General features: G+C 37.9%; 2 protein-coding genes across 2 annotated transcripts in view; both read left to right on the top strand.

Annotated features, from left to right (window-relative positions):
- The window catches only part of LOC131687649 (whirlin-like), a 622,772-nt gene that overhangs the window by 374,596 nt on the left and 229,910 nt on the right, over positions 1 to 18,266 (top strand). The window lies entirely within an intron of this gene.
- Positions 11,895 to 17,251, top strand: LOC131687650 (pickpocket protein 28-like). The gene is made up of 3 exons (XM_058971746.1): positions 11,895 to 12,569; positions 12,630 to 13,616; positions 13,680 to 17,251. The coding sequence occupies exons 1-3, from the start codon at positions 12,205 to 12,207 to the stop codon at positions 13,951 to 13,953; spliced, it is 1,626 nt and encodes a 541-aa protein (XP_058827729.1). The 5' UTR covers positions 11,895 to 12,204; the 3' UTR covers positions 13,954 to 17,251.

Raw genomic sequence — 18,266 nt, forward strand, 5'->3', positions numbered from 1 at the left:
CTGACGGGCTGCGGCTTTGGCTCCTCGTGATTTAGCTCGCTCAATCGCGGCTTTGACGTCCCTTCGTTCCTCTATCTTCTTCCAGGTGTCATCTGTGATCCACTGTTTTCTCTGGGTACGGAGCCCACCCAGATTATTCTCGCCGATGGCGATGAAGGTGTTCTTGATGGCGGTCCTTCTACGCTTCCACCTTCCGGAATATCTGCAGCATGGTTCTCCAGCTCCTCGACGAAGGACCTTCTTACCGCAGCATCTTCCAGACGACGTGTGTTAAACCGACGCCCGATCTTCTCCTCCTGTCGCTGAATCCTTGCAATACGCAGCCGGATCTCGCCGATTAGGATATGGTGGTCGGACGCTATATCGGAGCTACGCTTGTTACGCACATCAAGGAGACTCCTTCTCCATTTTCGGCTGATGCAGATGTGGTCGATTTGATTCTCCGTGAAGCCATCACGGGAAACCCATGTCACTTTGTGTACTGGCCGATGGGGGAAGAGCGATCCCCCGATTACCATGTCATTGTTGCCACAAAACTCTGCAAGCAACTCCCTGTTTTCACTCATTTCTCCGAGGTCATGACGTCCCATGACGTGCTCATAGTCCGAGTTATCGGAGCCCACCTTCGCGCTGAAGTCGCCCATGTAGATCTTGATATCACCTTTCGGAATTTTATCCACGACAGCATTCAGTTGACTGTAAAAGTTCGCCTTTTCTTGCATTTCGGCAGCATCAGTTGGCGCGTAACATTGAGTCATGGTAAGGTTTCGAACCCGTGTTCTGAATCTGGCAACGATTATTCTCTCATTAATAGGCTCCCACTTCACTAGCGCAGTGCAGGCGTGCGCGCTGAGCAGGAAGCCAACTCCACGGTGACGAGGAGCGTGTTCACCTCGTAGACCAGAGTATAGCAGAATTTGACCCGACGGCAATCTGTGTTCTCCAAAGTTCGGCCAACGGACTTCGCTCATTCCTAGGATCTCAAGCCTCACTGGCAAGTTGTGCCAATTTACTCTGCTGGGCTAGGGTCAATACATGCCAAGTTCCAATTCATGTCCGTTGTTTCATGCTAAAAGTCGTTGCCGTTAAATCAGTTTGAAATCTTTCTTTTACGGTTTCTAGAACGGTTTTCGAATTTCGGGAACAGTAGGTGGTTAGCCTAAGGTTGCCTATCACACCCTGATGGGGCTGCCATCTTGGATATAGCTCAGGGGAGAGCATTTCATTTTCAGCCGCTGGATACCAGAACAGACGCTGTTTGTTCGAAGTTTTGCTTAGAGTCCCTCGCTGGCACTCGGACGATGATCAGCCGCCTCTAACATGAGGAACAGACGCTGCTGTGGGCCGCTCCTAGCCTGGAGAACAGACGCTAGTTCAGGGTTGCGGATGCAAACCACCCCCCCCCCCCCTTCCCACTCAGCGTATGACCAAAGTTCCCACCGGGATTGGTTACCCGATCTTCCCTAAGCTTGCTCATACCCTCATACATGGATCTTTTATAGAGTAAAAGCATCATCATATGTAAAAGAAAAAATAATACGTGTCCATTAGATCAAGTGCGAAAAGTTTTCCATTTATCCTGACGATCTGGGATTGCCTAAGTTACCGCACGTGTACTGCTCAATTGCCCAGAAAAATGTTACTGAACATGGTAAATCAAGCTTAATGTGTAAATTTAGCCGTTGGAATGAGATACAAGCAGAATGTTAATGATATGATGCGCCAACGCATAGTCCTACGTCAACACCGCGGTTCTGTCCCGGACATTATCCACCCGTAATTTTTAGAGACACACATTCATTTTCTAGAATCGAAGCACACAAAGACATGCGTAAACCAATTTAATTCTGTATGCAAATTGTAATAATATTTGAAATTTTGTAGAATATTGTAGAATTAATGTAGCTAAAAGCTAAGCTCTATTTATTAGTTGCATAATAAAACGCCAAATTACGGCACAATACAGAGTATTAATTGCACTGTTTAATAAGGATTCATGTTTAATTAACCGGAACATATTAACTCATAATTGTTTTAAATAGTTTATATAATTTGATGTCGCAGTTTTATTATCTTTTATCGGAGACATCTCTTTCGACTTTGGTCCTAGCGTAAACGGACGAACCGAACAGAAGTACACCAGTTCGACTAAACTCAATAAACTAACGCCCATACAAAGCCCCAGCAGTCCACCGCAGTTGGCCAAAAAGTCCGTCAATCCGTATAGTTCGCTTCGCTTTGACGCCATAAACTGTGCTTCCTTGTAGTATATCCCGAGGCGGGAGATCTCAAACCTGTAACAAACGGAGAATTACACTAAACTAAATGTTACAACGGTCAACTATGTGATGCACCTTTTGGACTCATTCAGTGGCGGTTTGAAGGCCCTTAACCAGCTTTCCCATTCCAAGTCTGTTTGGGTGATTTCGGCGTCATACTGTATCGAAGTACACGACGGCAAGCAGTTGCAATCGGCTCGATAGTTCCTCTCGCCTTTCTGATGCTTAACAGCGTCCATCTCCAGCAAATCGTTCTCCGCCAGAATCATGCACTCGATCTTGTTCGACTCGCAGATCTCTGTTCGATTGAAACGAGGCATCGAGAATCGAACACAGCCGCATTGCTGGCGGGTAAAGTTGGTTAAACACTCCAGCTCGCAGTTGTCCTGGGTATAGACTCGAAAGAACTTCAGGTAGCGTTCGTGGTTGAAGAAACACTGTCGGCGCTCGGGAGCGTAGTTTCGCAGCATCTCGTCGGTCACAATCATTTGCGGTTTGACGGCGATGGTTACCTCCTGGTTCATGGGTACACGGATAAATTTCTTCGACACCTGAGGGTAGTCAGCGGGAGAATGCAACAATATCTTCAATCCTTGAACCGGACCTCCACAAAGATAATCATAATCACTATTGTTAGCTACTAAATTCACGGAAAGCCCTGATGAATAACCGGAGGCTACGGTTCGATATGGATAGGCTGAAAGATTCGACTGTGTAGAATAACCGTGTTCTAGAGTCCAATCGGATCCATTGCGAACATCGGGCATTTCAGATTCTTCTTCCGATATAATTGCTTCCGTGCGGAGTAGTTGCTCTGCGGACAGGCCATTGAAAGTGAAACAAATGCCTTCTTCGGTTATGGTTCGGTGGAAAAGGCTGTCACAATAGGAAATTCTACCGCGAAAAAAACAAAAATACAAGGTCTTACGCATCGAAACAGACATGCTGTCAATGAGGACGGCATAGCTCTCCGAGCTGGTTTTGTTCGGCAGGATTTCACTATCATGGAACAGATGGTAAAAAATTCGCTCGCACACCTGCACCATCGCGATGAAATTATCCGTCCTTGTAAAATAAATTTCAATAAATGGTGATGATTACATACACACAGGTGAGACACTTACATATTTTGATCTGGGTTTACGACCTTTCCATTTTTGATGTTCTCTTCGTGTTCACGACTGAAATTCAGCCAAAGAGAATCAGCTTTCGCCTGCGGACAAATTGTCACCGCCGGGAACGGAATCTGCCAAATGCGGGTGGCCTTCTCGTCGAAACTCACAATCACCGGTGTTTGGTCCCATTTTCGGTAGGTTTTCAGAATCAGTAAAGTACAGCTGCCGATGGAAAGAACGAATACCAAGATCCAAAGAGATATCTCGCACCCGGTTCTCTCCCGGCAGCTCAAATAGCGGACACCGTGAACCGAGCTGTTGGAACAATACTCCCGGAAAAGATTTCCGGCTTTCGTTCGAATAGTTTTGGATTTTCTTCGAGGCATCCTTTCGCCAGAAACTGTCACAGTGGAATAAGGGCATGACCATAAGATGCTTTATTACGAGTACCAAATGATGCTTATTAAACGAGTAGGGGTTGCAGATGGAAGAATAATGCAAATTTATGCAAATCAACATATCTTTTGTGTTAGATACACAACATTACAAGAACAATTATTTTTTGTATCATCTGTGTAGTAATACACTTAATTGCAATAAAAAGCAATGTACCGCAAAAGCATTAATTGCGTAGCTAATCGGTTTCATCCCAGTGGGAAATCAAACAGGCTGTCATATGACTTCACCGCAAACCGTCGAGAATTCCGAGAAATGACTAAACCTGACTGACCTGAAGAAAAAAATCCCAAAAAGCATTTTAAAATTCGAGAAACACTTTAAACGCTTGAGACAGGAATGCTTCCATCCGATTCTGGGTGAATTTCCGATACAACGAAAATCAGCTCCCTTTGAACGGGGTCTGATTTTCATCGTTTGTTGATTAGGCTGGACAACTATACGGAATTTGGGAGGACTATACGGATTATTAACCCTAAATTTGGGGTCCCCAAAAACCCGTGGGATGTTATTTTAAAAAAAATGAAACGTGTCTTTACTGTACAACACCGTAGTTTGTATAGACAACAGTTGAGTACAGTTTAGTATAAAACCTATAGTTCTGGTAATTTTTGGTTTCCACAAGAAAGTTGTCTTCAGCTTAAAAGAATTCTGCTTGCATAGAAAATTAAGCAAAGCAACCTGGCGCAGCGAACACGCTCGAGCCGAAACTGCAACAACAAATGAAGCAGGAGGTCAATCCTCTTTTTGTTTCATCTATTTCCAACATGGATTTCTCTTCTCGAATGGATCTTGGTTTGCATCGGGTTTTCTTCCATCAATTCTATTGTGATGTAATTTTTATACAACACAATAAACATCTGGATAATCATTTATCGTGTATTGAATATCCGGTTGATATCATTATTATCTTGCTTAGGACCAATCTAACATCTTAGAGAAAGTGGCAGCGGAGAGAATTTCCTCAAATTATTCTGGAGATTGCTTTTCTCTGTTATTTATAGTTATCGATTTATGGAACATTTTCCATGACAATCTCTTAAATTTAAATTTTACTTCTAATATTTTTGTTTTTGGTTTCTCGTATTTATAATGTTCAGACATTTTTGTTATTATAAAATACAAATAACTTTGTCGAAGAGACCAGTCGCTGTGACTTGCTTGAAAAGCGTTTCAACAGATTTTGTATTTACATACACGCTGGGCATAACGGTTATGGTTATCATATAGTAGTCTCAGCATAATACGTTTGTTTTAATCTGGACCCAACCACCGGTATGGGTATTTTCGGAGTGGGGCTTATAAGTCGATGACGGAAATCGATGCATGAAGCCATTTTGGTGAGTTCTGGCTAACATAATGTCTATAACCTCAACAATATGAGTATTTTTAGAATGGGGTTGACGAGTACATGACGGAAATCGATATCTGAAGCCATTTTGAAATCCACGATGACGACTTCCGGCTTGGATCAATTCTCTATAAAGTCAATAATATGGGCATTTTTGGAATAGGAAAATTATAGAGCATGTTATTTCTCGGTCAGAGGGACTTCGACAATGCCCCTACTCGCTGGTTAAGCCACGGGGACCATCTGGGGGTGGGCTCTCAACGGCATCTTTTGCACAGGTGAGCTCACATCTGATCACTGAATAGGGCAAAGCACCCAAACGGTAACAAGTAGAATTAATATAGTAATTAGTATTGACAATGTTTAAAAATTTTCTCAATCAGAAGTTGCTATCTTCGCCTTCCAAATGACGCCACTCGTCGATTTCCGTTATCTAGTTGTCAAATTCATTTCAAAAATACCCTAATGGTTACGATTATACAAAATTTCGCTCAACTGGAGGTCATCAGCTTGGATTTCCAAATGCCATCAAACTGATGTTTCCATCATCTATTTGTCAAGTCAGTTCCAAAAATCCCCATATATTGTTAGGGTTATCGAAAATATTGCTTAACCGGAATTTGCCATCTTGGATTTCATAAAGGTTCCAAATATTCATTTTCATAATCTACTTGTCAAGCGTGTTTCAAAATTACCCATCTGGATAGGGTTTTCGAGTACAGTGAAGACCCGTTTTTGGCAGCCTTTGGGTGTATTTTAGACTGACAAAATGGTGGCATTGAAAAAATGAGGACACATTTTTTTCCGAAGCTGTTAGAATATTCTACTACAGTCCCTAGACATAGCCTCATAACCCTTTCGGATTATCACTGCTTCAGCGGGAACCAATCAGACTAATTGTAATAATTTCTGTGCTACTGACAATACTTATAACTGTTAGTGTGAAAACGAAAGGTAATAGTCCCAGTTATAAGCCTTACTTGTCCTTGTGAAGATACGTTGTCTGGAAGAAGAGCAATATTGATTAAAATTAAAACTGAAACTCTGAGCAGGATACTCATCGGAATTGAAAATATGAGCATTATTCTATCGACTATCAGTAGCTTGAATTAATCATAATCTTCAGTAGAATTCTATCTTGAGAAGGATTCCACCGGACTTTTGAGAAGCTTTTCTCTAGAATCCTGCATCAAAATTCAGAGCACAAAAACGTAGAAATACGGATAAGGATTAAATCGAAATTATGAGATAGATTCCATTGGAATCCGATCAGAATACTGGAAAGGATCCACACAGAATCCTGAGAAGCATGTCATCAATATCTCAAGAGAGTGCCTGAAACCGGTCGATCAAAGTCGGTATACTGATATTTTATGTGTCACAAATGATTGCAGTATTCAATATGAGTATTGCGAGAAAAATGTACTTCAAGTTTTGAAAATGATGCATAGTTGGCAACACTGCATTTTTAAACTAGTATTTTTTCTAGATTCCTTGAATAATTTCCTTCAAAAAGCATCTCGCTGATTGATTCTAGTGCAAACTGTGCAAGAGATGTAATCAGAAAAAAATCTAAAAAGTTTGTTTTAATTTAGAGTGTTCACATGGACCGAGGGGTGGCTCAATCGACGAAATAATTTGGGATATTATATATTGGCTCTAGATTAACAATTTCTTCAAAATTGGTTCTAATCCGTGATGGAGGATTTCAAGTTTTGTTTTATTTTGTCACTTTGCGCGGAATAATCCATATACTGCGAAGAACCGTTTTATCAGCCCCTTTGTTTATTTTAGGCTGACAAAATTAGGACATATTTTTTCTCTCTTTTTAATAGACCGAAGCTGTTAAATAAATTATAAATTTTTCTAAGGGGGGGCATCACATAGCAGAATTATAAATAAATTGATATTTTGAATTACTAAGGCAAGAAAAATAAACTCGAGAAAGGATTTACTCTAATTTGACTCGGTTCGTCTGCTGGAGCCCATCAAACATAATTTCGTATGAGGCTGACAAAATCGGATCAAAAAGCTGACAATATTGGGGGTAGACAAAATCGGGAGCTGATAAAATCGGGTCTTCACTGTATTAACTTTTCTAAGTAACATCTTGAACAACTTTGATTTGCGCGAAAAATAAAAGAAATGGATAATGCAATCTTCAGCTTTAAATTGTTGAAGACACAGAAAAGATCCGATTCTATAAGCCCCCGATTTTGTTTACCCCCAATTTCGTCAGCTTTTGACCCGATTTTTTCAGCCTCATATTTATCAAAAAGAAACAAATAAACAAAACACTTTCCCAAAAAGTTGAAACAATTTCCATTTTGATACATCGGTGTAGCCCTCTGTGCATTGAAAATGTTCAAAACTATTGATTTTCAACTACCAACAACTTATCCTTCAATATAAAAAACTTTCCCAAAAGGTTGAAAAAATTCCATTTTAACACATCGGCGAACCCCTCTGTGTATTGAGAATGTCCAAAATTATTGATTTTCAACTGCCAACAATTTGTCCTTCAACATAAAACTTTCCCGAAAAGTTGAAAACGTTGGCATTTAGGTTATTTCGCATTTTATTTAGCTGGATCGCTCTCACTCCCAAAATCATTTGACTAAATCATCATCATAAGGAGTTTCTTACAATAATCATGTGTCAACCCCGATTTTGCATCTTTTCTGTTGTGCCCTAATGTTCATACATACATGATGGGCGTAACGGTTATGCACGCGCTAGTTGTCTCAGCATGATACGTTTGTTTTAGTCTGAACCCATAACTTCATAATTCTGATCAAAAAATCATAATCAGGCCGTGATCACAGGCGGTAATATTGGCGCAATGACTTTTTCTATCACATTATCACTTCAGAGAAAATCATTAGTGATTTTTGACGTAGGACTACGTCTTTGTATATGATATGGGGGTGCACTTTCCAAATTCTACAAAAATGGTATGTAACGAAAAGTAATACAATTTTATACGCATATAATTCAGCCATCCTACGATAAATTTTCATTTTTTTTTTTTTGCGCCCATGGCCCCAAAATACCTTTAAGAATAGATTCCAATAGATTTTTGATATCATGACATTAAAAATTTAAATAATGTAGGCTAAATGATGTTAAGTGGGACTATAGAGAAACTGATCAAGTTCGGGAATTTTTAAAAAATATGCTATACAACGTATTAAACTCAAGTAATGTGCCAAAATCATCATATTCTGCAAAATTTAACATATTTTAATCAATCTGTCGTGGTCATGGTCATAGTCATGGTAGCTAGAAATATTTCTAAAACACCAAATTTAAAGTATAATTATGGTTTTTTTTTAATATTAAATCGCACTACAAATAATCGTGATTGAGACCACCAGTTTCAGCTATTGACTCCTAGAGGAGGTTTTATTGGTAGCATTTTGCTATGAAGAAAATATAAATTCGGGGGTTATAGACGCATACATACTAATTTGCTTTTGGCATGTTTTGATAGCATATACTCTCGACATATTTCATAGAAATTTGAGCATAAGAACCTATTAAATCATTTCTAAATATATTTTTCATCCGCTTGGTATATTTGAAACATGTTGCAACTTTTAAAAGGGGCAGATATTATAATTCTAATCAAAATTATTTTTAGTCCCATTCCAGATAAATACATTTCCACTCATGATCAATATTCTTTGGTCAGTAAAATGTGTGTTTTCACAACCAGTGTAGCTGAACTAGAAGTCTGTTACACTGGCTGTGGAGGTACGCACCTCAGTTCCGTCCAACACGCGACTGAGCTTATCCGTTTAAACACTATGCTTTCTTTTGTGTTGTGCTCGTTTCCAGCACAATTTTATGAACAATCTCGAACACAATCATTCGTACACAAAATCGCTTGTACATTCGAGCTCCACTTGCAAACACGGTAAACATAGTGTCGTGGTAGTAGTTATCTCTTTCGCTCTACCCATCATCATCAGCGTTGATTCATTTTGCTTTGTGCGCTTCCGTTCAATGTTTGAGGCGAATGTGTAGGTAGGTATATTTAATTTATTAGCAGTTGTATGCGTAACCTGCATGATAGCAATCTGTGCTTTCACAGCGCAAAGACGAAAACTTTCTTAGCAACAAATTTACGCGGATCGGTAAAAAGCACAACGATAGTTTATTATTTACGTTCGATCAATTCATTTCCATTTCACGTGATTCATTTCCACTCAACCTATCCTATTTTGATTCTGCTAAATGGTACATACTACAAAGCCTATTTATGAATGAATACACTGCCACTCGAAAAACCGTTGCAAAAACGCATCTAAGTCCATATATAAAATTGTTTTCGATTCTTGTATATACATATATATATATATATATATATATATATATATATATATATATATATATATATATATATATATATATATATATATATATATATATATATATATATATATATATATATATATATATATATATATATATATATATATATATATATATATATATATATATATATATATATGCATATACATATATATATATATATATATATATATATATATATATATATATATATATATATATATATATATATATATATATATATATATATATATATATATATATATACAATTACAATTTTTACAATTTTTAAAAGCTGATCTTGTGCTATAAAGATTTAGTTCAAGATATTAGTTCGGTCATGGTTTTCTGTCTTCTTTCTTCAGATCTTCTCAAATAAGTTTAATCGGATTCGATCACCTACTACAAATGAAATGACCTGATAACAGAGAAGGTCTGGTTCAATATGTAATATTCGATGTTGATTGGTTGTGATTGAACTATGCGTAAGAAATATATTTGATTTATTATTACTATAAATGTACTAAGAAAATAAATATTTTACATTAAGTAGTACAGTCCTACGTCTACAGCTCGTGCAACCCCATAGAGCTGCCCCTTGTAGGTTTTTTGGTTGTAACCATAGCACAGCATGATCAGCAGTGATAGTTATTACTGACGATTTTTGATTTTCGGTGATTTTCCCAGCACTGGTCACGATTGTGTCAATGTCACCATTTTGTCAGCCTAGAACACACCAAGGGGCTACTAAAAACGGAAGTCGCCGGCGTGGTTTTCAAAAATACTCTCATAGTCCAGTTTAAACATCTACTTGTCAAGCCCGTTCCAAAAATACCCATATTTCTGAGCTGGAAATCGCCATCTTGGATTTCAAAATGGCATAAAGCATCCATTTTTATCATCTACCTGTCAAGCCTATTCCAAAATTACCCAAATAAATTCCTAGTATTTTTTATAAAAATGTTATTACGATTTTATGATAGAAGTGTTAATCGCAGAAAGGTATTAATTTTATCCACATTGCACATGTATCACCCATACCTACGTTTCAATCGTAAATATGGGGGTAGGCGTAGCGTAGTTGGTAAATCGATTGCCTTGTACGCAGCGCACCTGGGTTCGAGCCCCGACCCCGCACATAGGGTTAGAAATTTTCATACGAGATTTTTCTAACCCGAAGAGGCGAATGACCTTAAGGTTAAAACCTCTATAATCGAAATAAAAAAATCGTAAATATCTCAAAACCTGTTCATTGCAGGGATTATTTTGGAAATAGTTTTCCAGAATAGTCATTTGGATCCATAAAAGGAACTTAAAAAGTGATGTGCTAGAAAATGGAATATGTCGAGCCATTCTACTGACCATTCGCTCGCGTGAAGTGGTAACAAAATCATAAAACATTTTTCATATATTCGTAAACTATTCGAATTCGATGATGGGATTCCAGTTGTAATAATTACGACATACCATTCGCGAAATAGTTCATGAAAGCATAAAATATTACTCATGTATTCGTGAATTGGTCCATGATTACTAGTATAACAACCACGATTGAACATCCGTGCTCGTCAAATAGGTAAAATATTATTAATGGATTCATGAACTGGTTCACAGTAGCCCCAAAAAATTTATGCCGCTAAACTTATACATTGACGAAGAGTTTTCGAAAAAGTTCACAATTTAGCATATCTATGTCTATAACCATGCCTTATTTTCCAAATCTTATCGTGTTTTAATGCCAAAACGTTTGTTTTCATCCAATCAAAAATTTCCATGCATTATAGAGACAATATATTCAAGAAACTCGGTGTAAATTTGAAATTAATCTTGATTAATTTCAATTAACCAATTATAATTGGTCTTTGAGTTACGATGGTAGCAAATTTGGAAAGAAGTCATTTCGAGAAAAACGATGTTAATGATTAAAACACGGTTTAAAAGGATTTCCAAAAATAGTATAAAAATTAAGATATATGAAGTAAGAGTATGAAAGATTTGAGTTATCAAACTTCTTTGAGAAAAATCTCTTAACATTGCTAGTTCATAATTTTACTATTTCATCACCAATACGTGTGAATAAATGACGGCTTAGATGATTGGCAATTCGAGTTTAACAGTACGGGTTACTACAATCTCGAATCAACGTTAAAAAATCTCTTGCCGAATTTGAAAAAATGAGTGTCACGCTGGTCTTTCGATGACTGAAAGTCGTTCCGTGACAGTAAACATAGATTAAACCATTTTCCGTATTTATTATATGAATTCTTAAATATAGCAAATCATTATAATGCCAAAATCCATTCTACTTCAAGTTTTCTAATGGATTGTCAATATGGTTGCGTTGTCCTCGTTCCTATTCTAGGCTGGATGCGGAATCGAGGCATGGTAGCTACACAATTATAGTTTTTGCAGTGATTATTATTTTGCACAACTTAGGCATTAATACTATGGTACAGTGAATTGCAGTAAGTACGATTGCATGACACACGCAAATTATGTGTTGTTCAGCCAGGTTCGCGTGAAAGTTTACAAACCCTTTATGAATACAACGGGTGCCCCTACTTGTTGAATATTCATTATTCTATGCTCGTAAAAGTACATACAGTGAGCCAACCTTCACTTCACGGTAACCATTTGTGGGGAAAGGATGCTTCGACCCAAAGCGCAATCTATTCGAGCGCAAGCCAAACAACTTTTTCAAGAATATTGTTCCAACAGTTCGGTCCACGGAGTTCGCTATTTAAGCTCGCGGGAGCGAGCCGGATGCGAAAAGTTTTGGTGGTTGTTAGTGTTCATCGTTTCCATCGGCAGCTGTGCTTTGCTGATTCAGAAAACCTACCGGAAATGGGATCAAACTCCGGTGATTGTGAGCTTCGACGAGAAGCCAACCCGCGTTTGGCAGATCCCACTACCAGCGGTGACAGTTTGTCCGCAGACGAAAACACGCTTTACCTGGTTTAATTTCAGTCGCGAACACGCCGAGAGTATCGACGATATTCCAGACCGAAATCTGTAAGTGTCCAAGCTGTGGATCTAAATTTTTCACTACTTACCGAAAATATATTCCTTCAGGACGGATAACTTCCTTGCAATGATGCAAGTGTGCGAACGAATATTTTATCATCTGTTTTTTACCAATTACATCCTGCCAAACAAAACCGGCTCGGAAAGTTATGCTGCTCTGATCGAGAACATGTCCGTTCCCATGTATCACATCATTGATTTCTGTTATTTTCGCGGCAAATTTACCAGATGTACGAATCTTTTCCAGAAAGCCATAACCGAAGAAGGGATTTGTTTTACATTCAACGGTCTTTCGGCCAAGCAGCTACTTCGCACGGAGGCAATTCTGGCCGAAGATCTTCTTATGTCTGACACTAGCAATTCGCTCGATTGGACTCTAGATCAAGGTTATCCTCCACATTCGAATCTATCATCATACCCATATCGAACAGCAGTTTCGGGATATTCATCCGGACTTGCCATGAATCTGGTATCCAACGATTCCTATTATAACCATCTTTGTGGTGGACCGATTCAAGGGTTGAAGGTTTTGCTGCACTCTCCCGCTGACTATCCTCAGGTGTCGAACAAATTTATCCGCGTGCCAATAAACCAGGAGGTCACCATCGCAGTCAAACCGCAAGTTATTACGACCTCGGAGGTACTGAGGAACTACGCTCCCGAGCGTCGTCAGTGTTTCTTTAACCACGAAAGGTATCTGAAGTTTTTCAGAGTCTACACTCAGGATAACTGCGAACTCGAGTGTTTGACGAACTTCACCCTGCAGTACTGCGGGTGTGTTCGGTTTTCGATGCCTCGTTCCAGCCGAACTGAGGTATGTGAGTCCAACATGATCGAGTGCATGATTCTGGCGGAGAACGAGTTGTTTGAAAGGGATGTCGTTGAGCATCGAAAGGGCGAGAAGAATTACCGAGCCGGTTGTAACTGTTTGCCGTCATGTACTTCGGTGCAGTATGACGCCGAAATTACACAAACAGACTTCCAATGGGTTAGCTGGATGCAGGCCTTGAAAGTAAAAGTGAATGAATCCAAAGGGTAAGCATAAGTAAGTGGGGAACAATTTCCAACCGAATTAAGGCTATTCTTCATGTATTACAGGGTTCATCTCTCCCGACTCGGGATCTACTACAAGGAGGCGCAGTTTATAGCATCAAAGCGAAGCGAGCTATTCGGATTGACGGATTTTTTGGCCAACTGCGGTGGACTACTGGGACTTTGTATGGGTGTTAGTTTGCTGAGTTTGGTCGAACTGGTATACTTTTGTTCGGTTCGGCCGCTTACCCAACGGCGAAAGCTGCAAGAGATGGCTCCAAGCAAGGGAAAAGAAATATCGGCCATTGGATTTGACTCAATTTCAACTGGAAATGATTGAATCAGATCAGAGATCTTCGGGGCTGGGGTCCAAGAAATAGAATTTCTTTTACCAATGGATTTTAATATGACAAGCTTACTTTAAATGTATAACCATTATGTTCAATTCCCACGGAATCTGCAACGGGCTACAGTGATTTCGGATAGATCCACAACGATTTGAATTGGCTTTACAGCCGAAAAATCGGGCATTTCAAGTAAAGGTCTCGACAGATGTCCTTTCGCCAACCCAGGGTCGGGTCTAGTTTCCGAAAGCTAATATTTTTCGCCTCTAGAACAGAATGAATTGAGACTATTTACTCGAAATTATTCGCAACATTGAAATAAATTTCTAAGTACCGTAAACTGGGGTGACATTGATCACTTTTCGAAGTAATCATTGCATATTTTTAGACGCAACACATTTTTTTTAAGTTTAATATTTTTAAACCATGTACTGATGTAAGGAGAACAAGATTGTATGGTTTTACTTAAAATTGTCCGCTTACAGCTATTTTTCCAAAAACGATTTCAAGTTGATGTCCGTTTTCGTATTCCGGGGTGACTTTGATAACCTGCATGTTCACCCACAATAAGTTATTGATGTCAATGTTTTTCATTCAAATATTTGTTTAAACTGATTCTGGAAAGATACTTATTGTTAAATAGATGTTAATTGGTATAATACAAAGTATTCAATGTACTGTAAAATTCGAGTAACCAAAATTCGTATAGTATGTGTCCAACTAGAATAAAAGATTCTGAAAACCTTTAAAACTGCTAAAATTGTTTTATTTCAGTGCTTTATCAATGTACAAAATGTTTCATCCATTTTAACACGTTGGAATATTGAACAATAAAAAAAAGTTGTGAGTTTTAGCTTAAAAAAATTTGAAATAGTTGGCAATTACACACAAAAAATTGTATTTAAAATAAACAAACTCTTAAAAGTAAATTTGGTACATCCCACTCTAAAGGGAAATAATATCTCGCTTGTAATTTATTACTCTTGCTCAAATCTGAGATTTATTTGTTTTATAAAAAATAGACACTTTATGAAGCTTCGTAAAAATAAGGTAAAGGCAAATTTCGGTTTTTTAAAAATACTCAAAAAGTATAACAAACCAGTATTTCATAAGTTTAGAGTAAAAATCCTTTCAAACTAAAATGATTCGGTAGACTATTCTGGTTTAATAAGCGATCTACGAAAAAAGTTTCGAGTGATCAAAGTCACCCCGATGATCAAAGTCACCCCGGTTTACGGTATGCAAGATTAACACAAATAAACGGATATGCTATTCGATTATGACTTTTTTCAAACCAGCACTTTATACGGTCCAACTACAAACCTGTTTTTAAATTTCATCCTTGCTTTTCTATTTTTTCCATTTTTACTTCGCGTATCTTTTTTTTAATTGGTCCAATTTCGCCCCATTTGAAGAGACATTCTGCTACGTAAGACGTTAAACAATTATGCAATAAAAATATGGCAACAAGCCTATAAAAAAATCAGGCTTTTCCCTATTTTCCCCACCTCAACATTAGAATCGCAGTTTCGTCCATTCCCGGTCAAAAAATGAACCAAGGATCAAACAATTTGAGTGAAATTTATGCGAAATTGGACCTTTTTAACACCCTTCCCCAATGGGATCGAAATTTTATTTTGGAAAGAAATATGTATTTTTTCATACATTTTATATGAAAATTCATAACTTTTTTCAAAGTGATCGAAAAATTTTGAAATTTGGTGGAGTACGAACACACTATGAAAGGTTTCGTAAAACATTTATGTAAATAAAAAAAATATTTTTGAAACATTGTTTTTTAAGATGAAGCCGAAATTTGAGCATTTTTGTATCATAATTTTTAAAAAAAACTTTTTTTTAAGAATTCGAAAACTTTCCGTTGAAAACCTTTCATAGTATGCTCAGTAGACTGCCCTAGAAAATAATGAATTTTTGAAAACTCAATCGGCCCACCCCTGAGTCGATTCCTAGTCCCATCAAGCATACTTGCTCTAAATTTGAAGCAAATCGGACAAGTCTAGCTACCGGACCACCGTGCACGAAGTTTGTATGGGATTTTTCGACAATTTACATGGAGAAAACCCACTAGCGCGCATTTTCATAACTAAACCGTTCGTCTTCATTTCAAATTGATGCTTTTTCATTCACCAACCAAATTTTTATCTGCTCTGTAGAGGCCAGTTTAGGTTAAATGTTGACATGTTTTGCATTTTCAAGACAGTAAGAAGTATGTTCAGAGTAGTTTTGCTTTTTAAAACCTAGTCAATACGACAGTACAGAGATATTCACAGGGTTAATGAAATTGAAAATGAATGGAAAATGATTGAACAGCTCGACTGTTTGCATGAATGATGTAAACGAAAAAGTACGAATTGTACATAGTAGGGCATGATTAGAGATTTGTTCCTCCTTCAAGTTCAAAACAACCTGTTGAAAATTTGCAGCTCTGGTAGGGACGCACTAGTACACGCACTACGATACCGTCGCTGTTGTGCTATCTTATGACAAACGCCATTTAGGTGTAAACTGAGTTAGATATGCCACATTACTTGTCTAAAAAATCTATACAAAATGGCGTTTTCAGAATTTTGACATTCTGCTTAGTTACTGAGATATAGCGATAAAGTGTATAAAGTGTCTGGGGATTGGCTCAAGTTATCTCGATGTATGAGATGTTTTTACGTGTAAAACTATCTGAGAAACACAATGTTATAATCATTTTTAAAATAAAAATACACGAATTGTGAGCAAAATGGAATTTAAGTTTTAAACTATAAATTTAGCATGTTTTTTATTTATTTTTATTTAGCATGTTTGGCAACACTGCAACCAAAAATAACTATTTTTTCTAGATTTCTGACTCATTTCCTTCGAAATGCATCTCACCGACTGTTAATAGACCAAATGTAGCGAAAGATATGAATAAAAGTTAAAACTTGCTGCTTGCTGCATGCACACGCCATACAAATTTTGTCATTAATACACGCCTATGACACGTGTGAGTGCGACTTTTGTTTATATTTTTAATAAAAACTCGCAACATAGTCAACCGATCTTCGTAATATTTGAGAGAATAGTACAGAATAGATAGTTCTGTTTCTAAGCATCAATTGTCTTTTTGCCTTTCTCATATAGAAAGGTTATGCAATCACTCTGAAAAACGTCAAGCTAATCCCGGCCCGGAGGGCCGAGTGTCATATCCCATTCGACTCAGTTCGTCGAGATCGGAAAAAGTCTGTATGTGTGTGTGTGTGTGTGTGTATGTATGTGTGTGTATGTGTGTGTATGTGTGTGTGTATGTATGTGCGTATGTGTCAAATAATGTCACTCATTTTTCTCAGAGATGGCTGGACCGATTTGCCCAAACTTAGTCTCAAATGAAAGGTGCAACCTTCCCATCGGCTGCTATTGAATTTTGGATCGATCGGAATTTTGGTTCCGGAATTACGGGTTTCAGAGTGCGGCCACACAGAAATTTCTCATAAAAACTATAGGAAAAATTAAAAATAGAATTTTTATTTTTGATGCTAAATGTATTCAAGGTGCATAAAACGTCGAGATTTGATGCAAACACGAAAAAAATTTGACGAAGATTCACTTTTTTGGATTTTGCACATCTTTGCCTTTCTCATATAGAAAGGTTATGCAATCACTCTGAAAAACGTCAACCTACTCCCGGCCAAATTTTTTTTTCGACTCGCATAAGGTTTCTGGATTTTAACAGGGGCGTAGTTGATGGTTTACGGAGAGGAGTTACACCCCCCTCCCCCTCTACTGTTCACTCCCCTCCTTTAAAAATCTCCTTAAATCACCCCTCAGACCACCACCTCATACCCCTCCCTTTCAACCCCATCATCTTTAAACCACCACTATATTACAAAGCATACCAATTTAAGCTGGAGAGTCGTTCGTTCATGGGACTTTCGCCCTCCTCACATACCCATCCCCGCATGACAAAATGAGTTAGCAAGCAGATAACATTGATCTAATGCTGATTAGGTTAATGGAGTATGATATTTTTTTGTTTCAAGTGTTTCACCGTCGACACGTAGCTCATCAAGTTCGTGGCTGGCATGCCATTGTGTATAAGTGCAAAGTGTACTAAGAATGTAATAGACATTTCTACAATTATGTTGAACATAAAAAGCCTCCGTGCCATAGTTTAGAGAAATGAGAAAGGCACAATTTCACCGCTAGGTGGATTAAAACAGGTTTTTGAATTGTTTATACCATTTATAAATTTCAAGATATTCAGTCTCAAACTTTAAAAATCATTTGTCTTGAAATGTGCTAAATGTAGGGTGACCAT

Source organism: Topomyia yanbarensis, chromosome 3, assembly GCF_030247195.1.
Source record: "Topomyia yanbarensis strain Yona2022 chromosome 3, ASM3024719v1, whole genome shotgun sequence".
Taxonomy (NCBI): domain Eukaryota; kingdom Metazoa; phylum Arthropoda; class Insecta; order Diptera; family Culicidae; genus Topomyia; species Topomyia yanbarensis.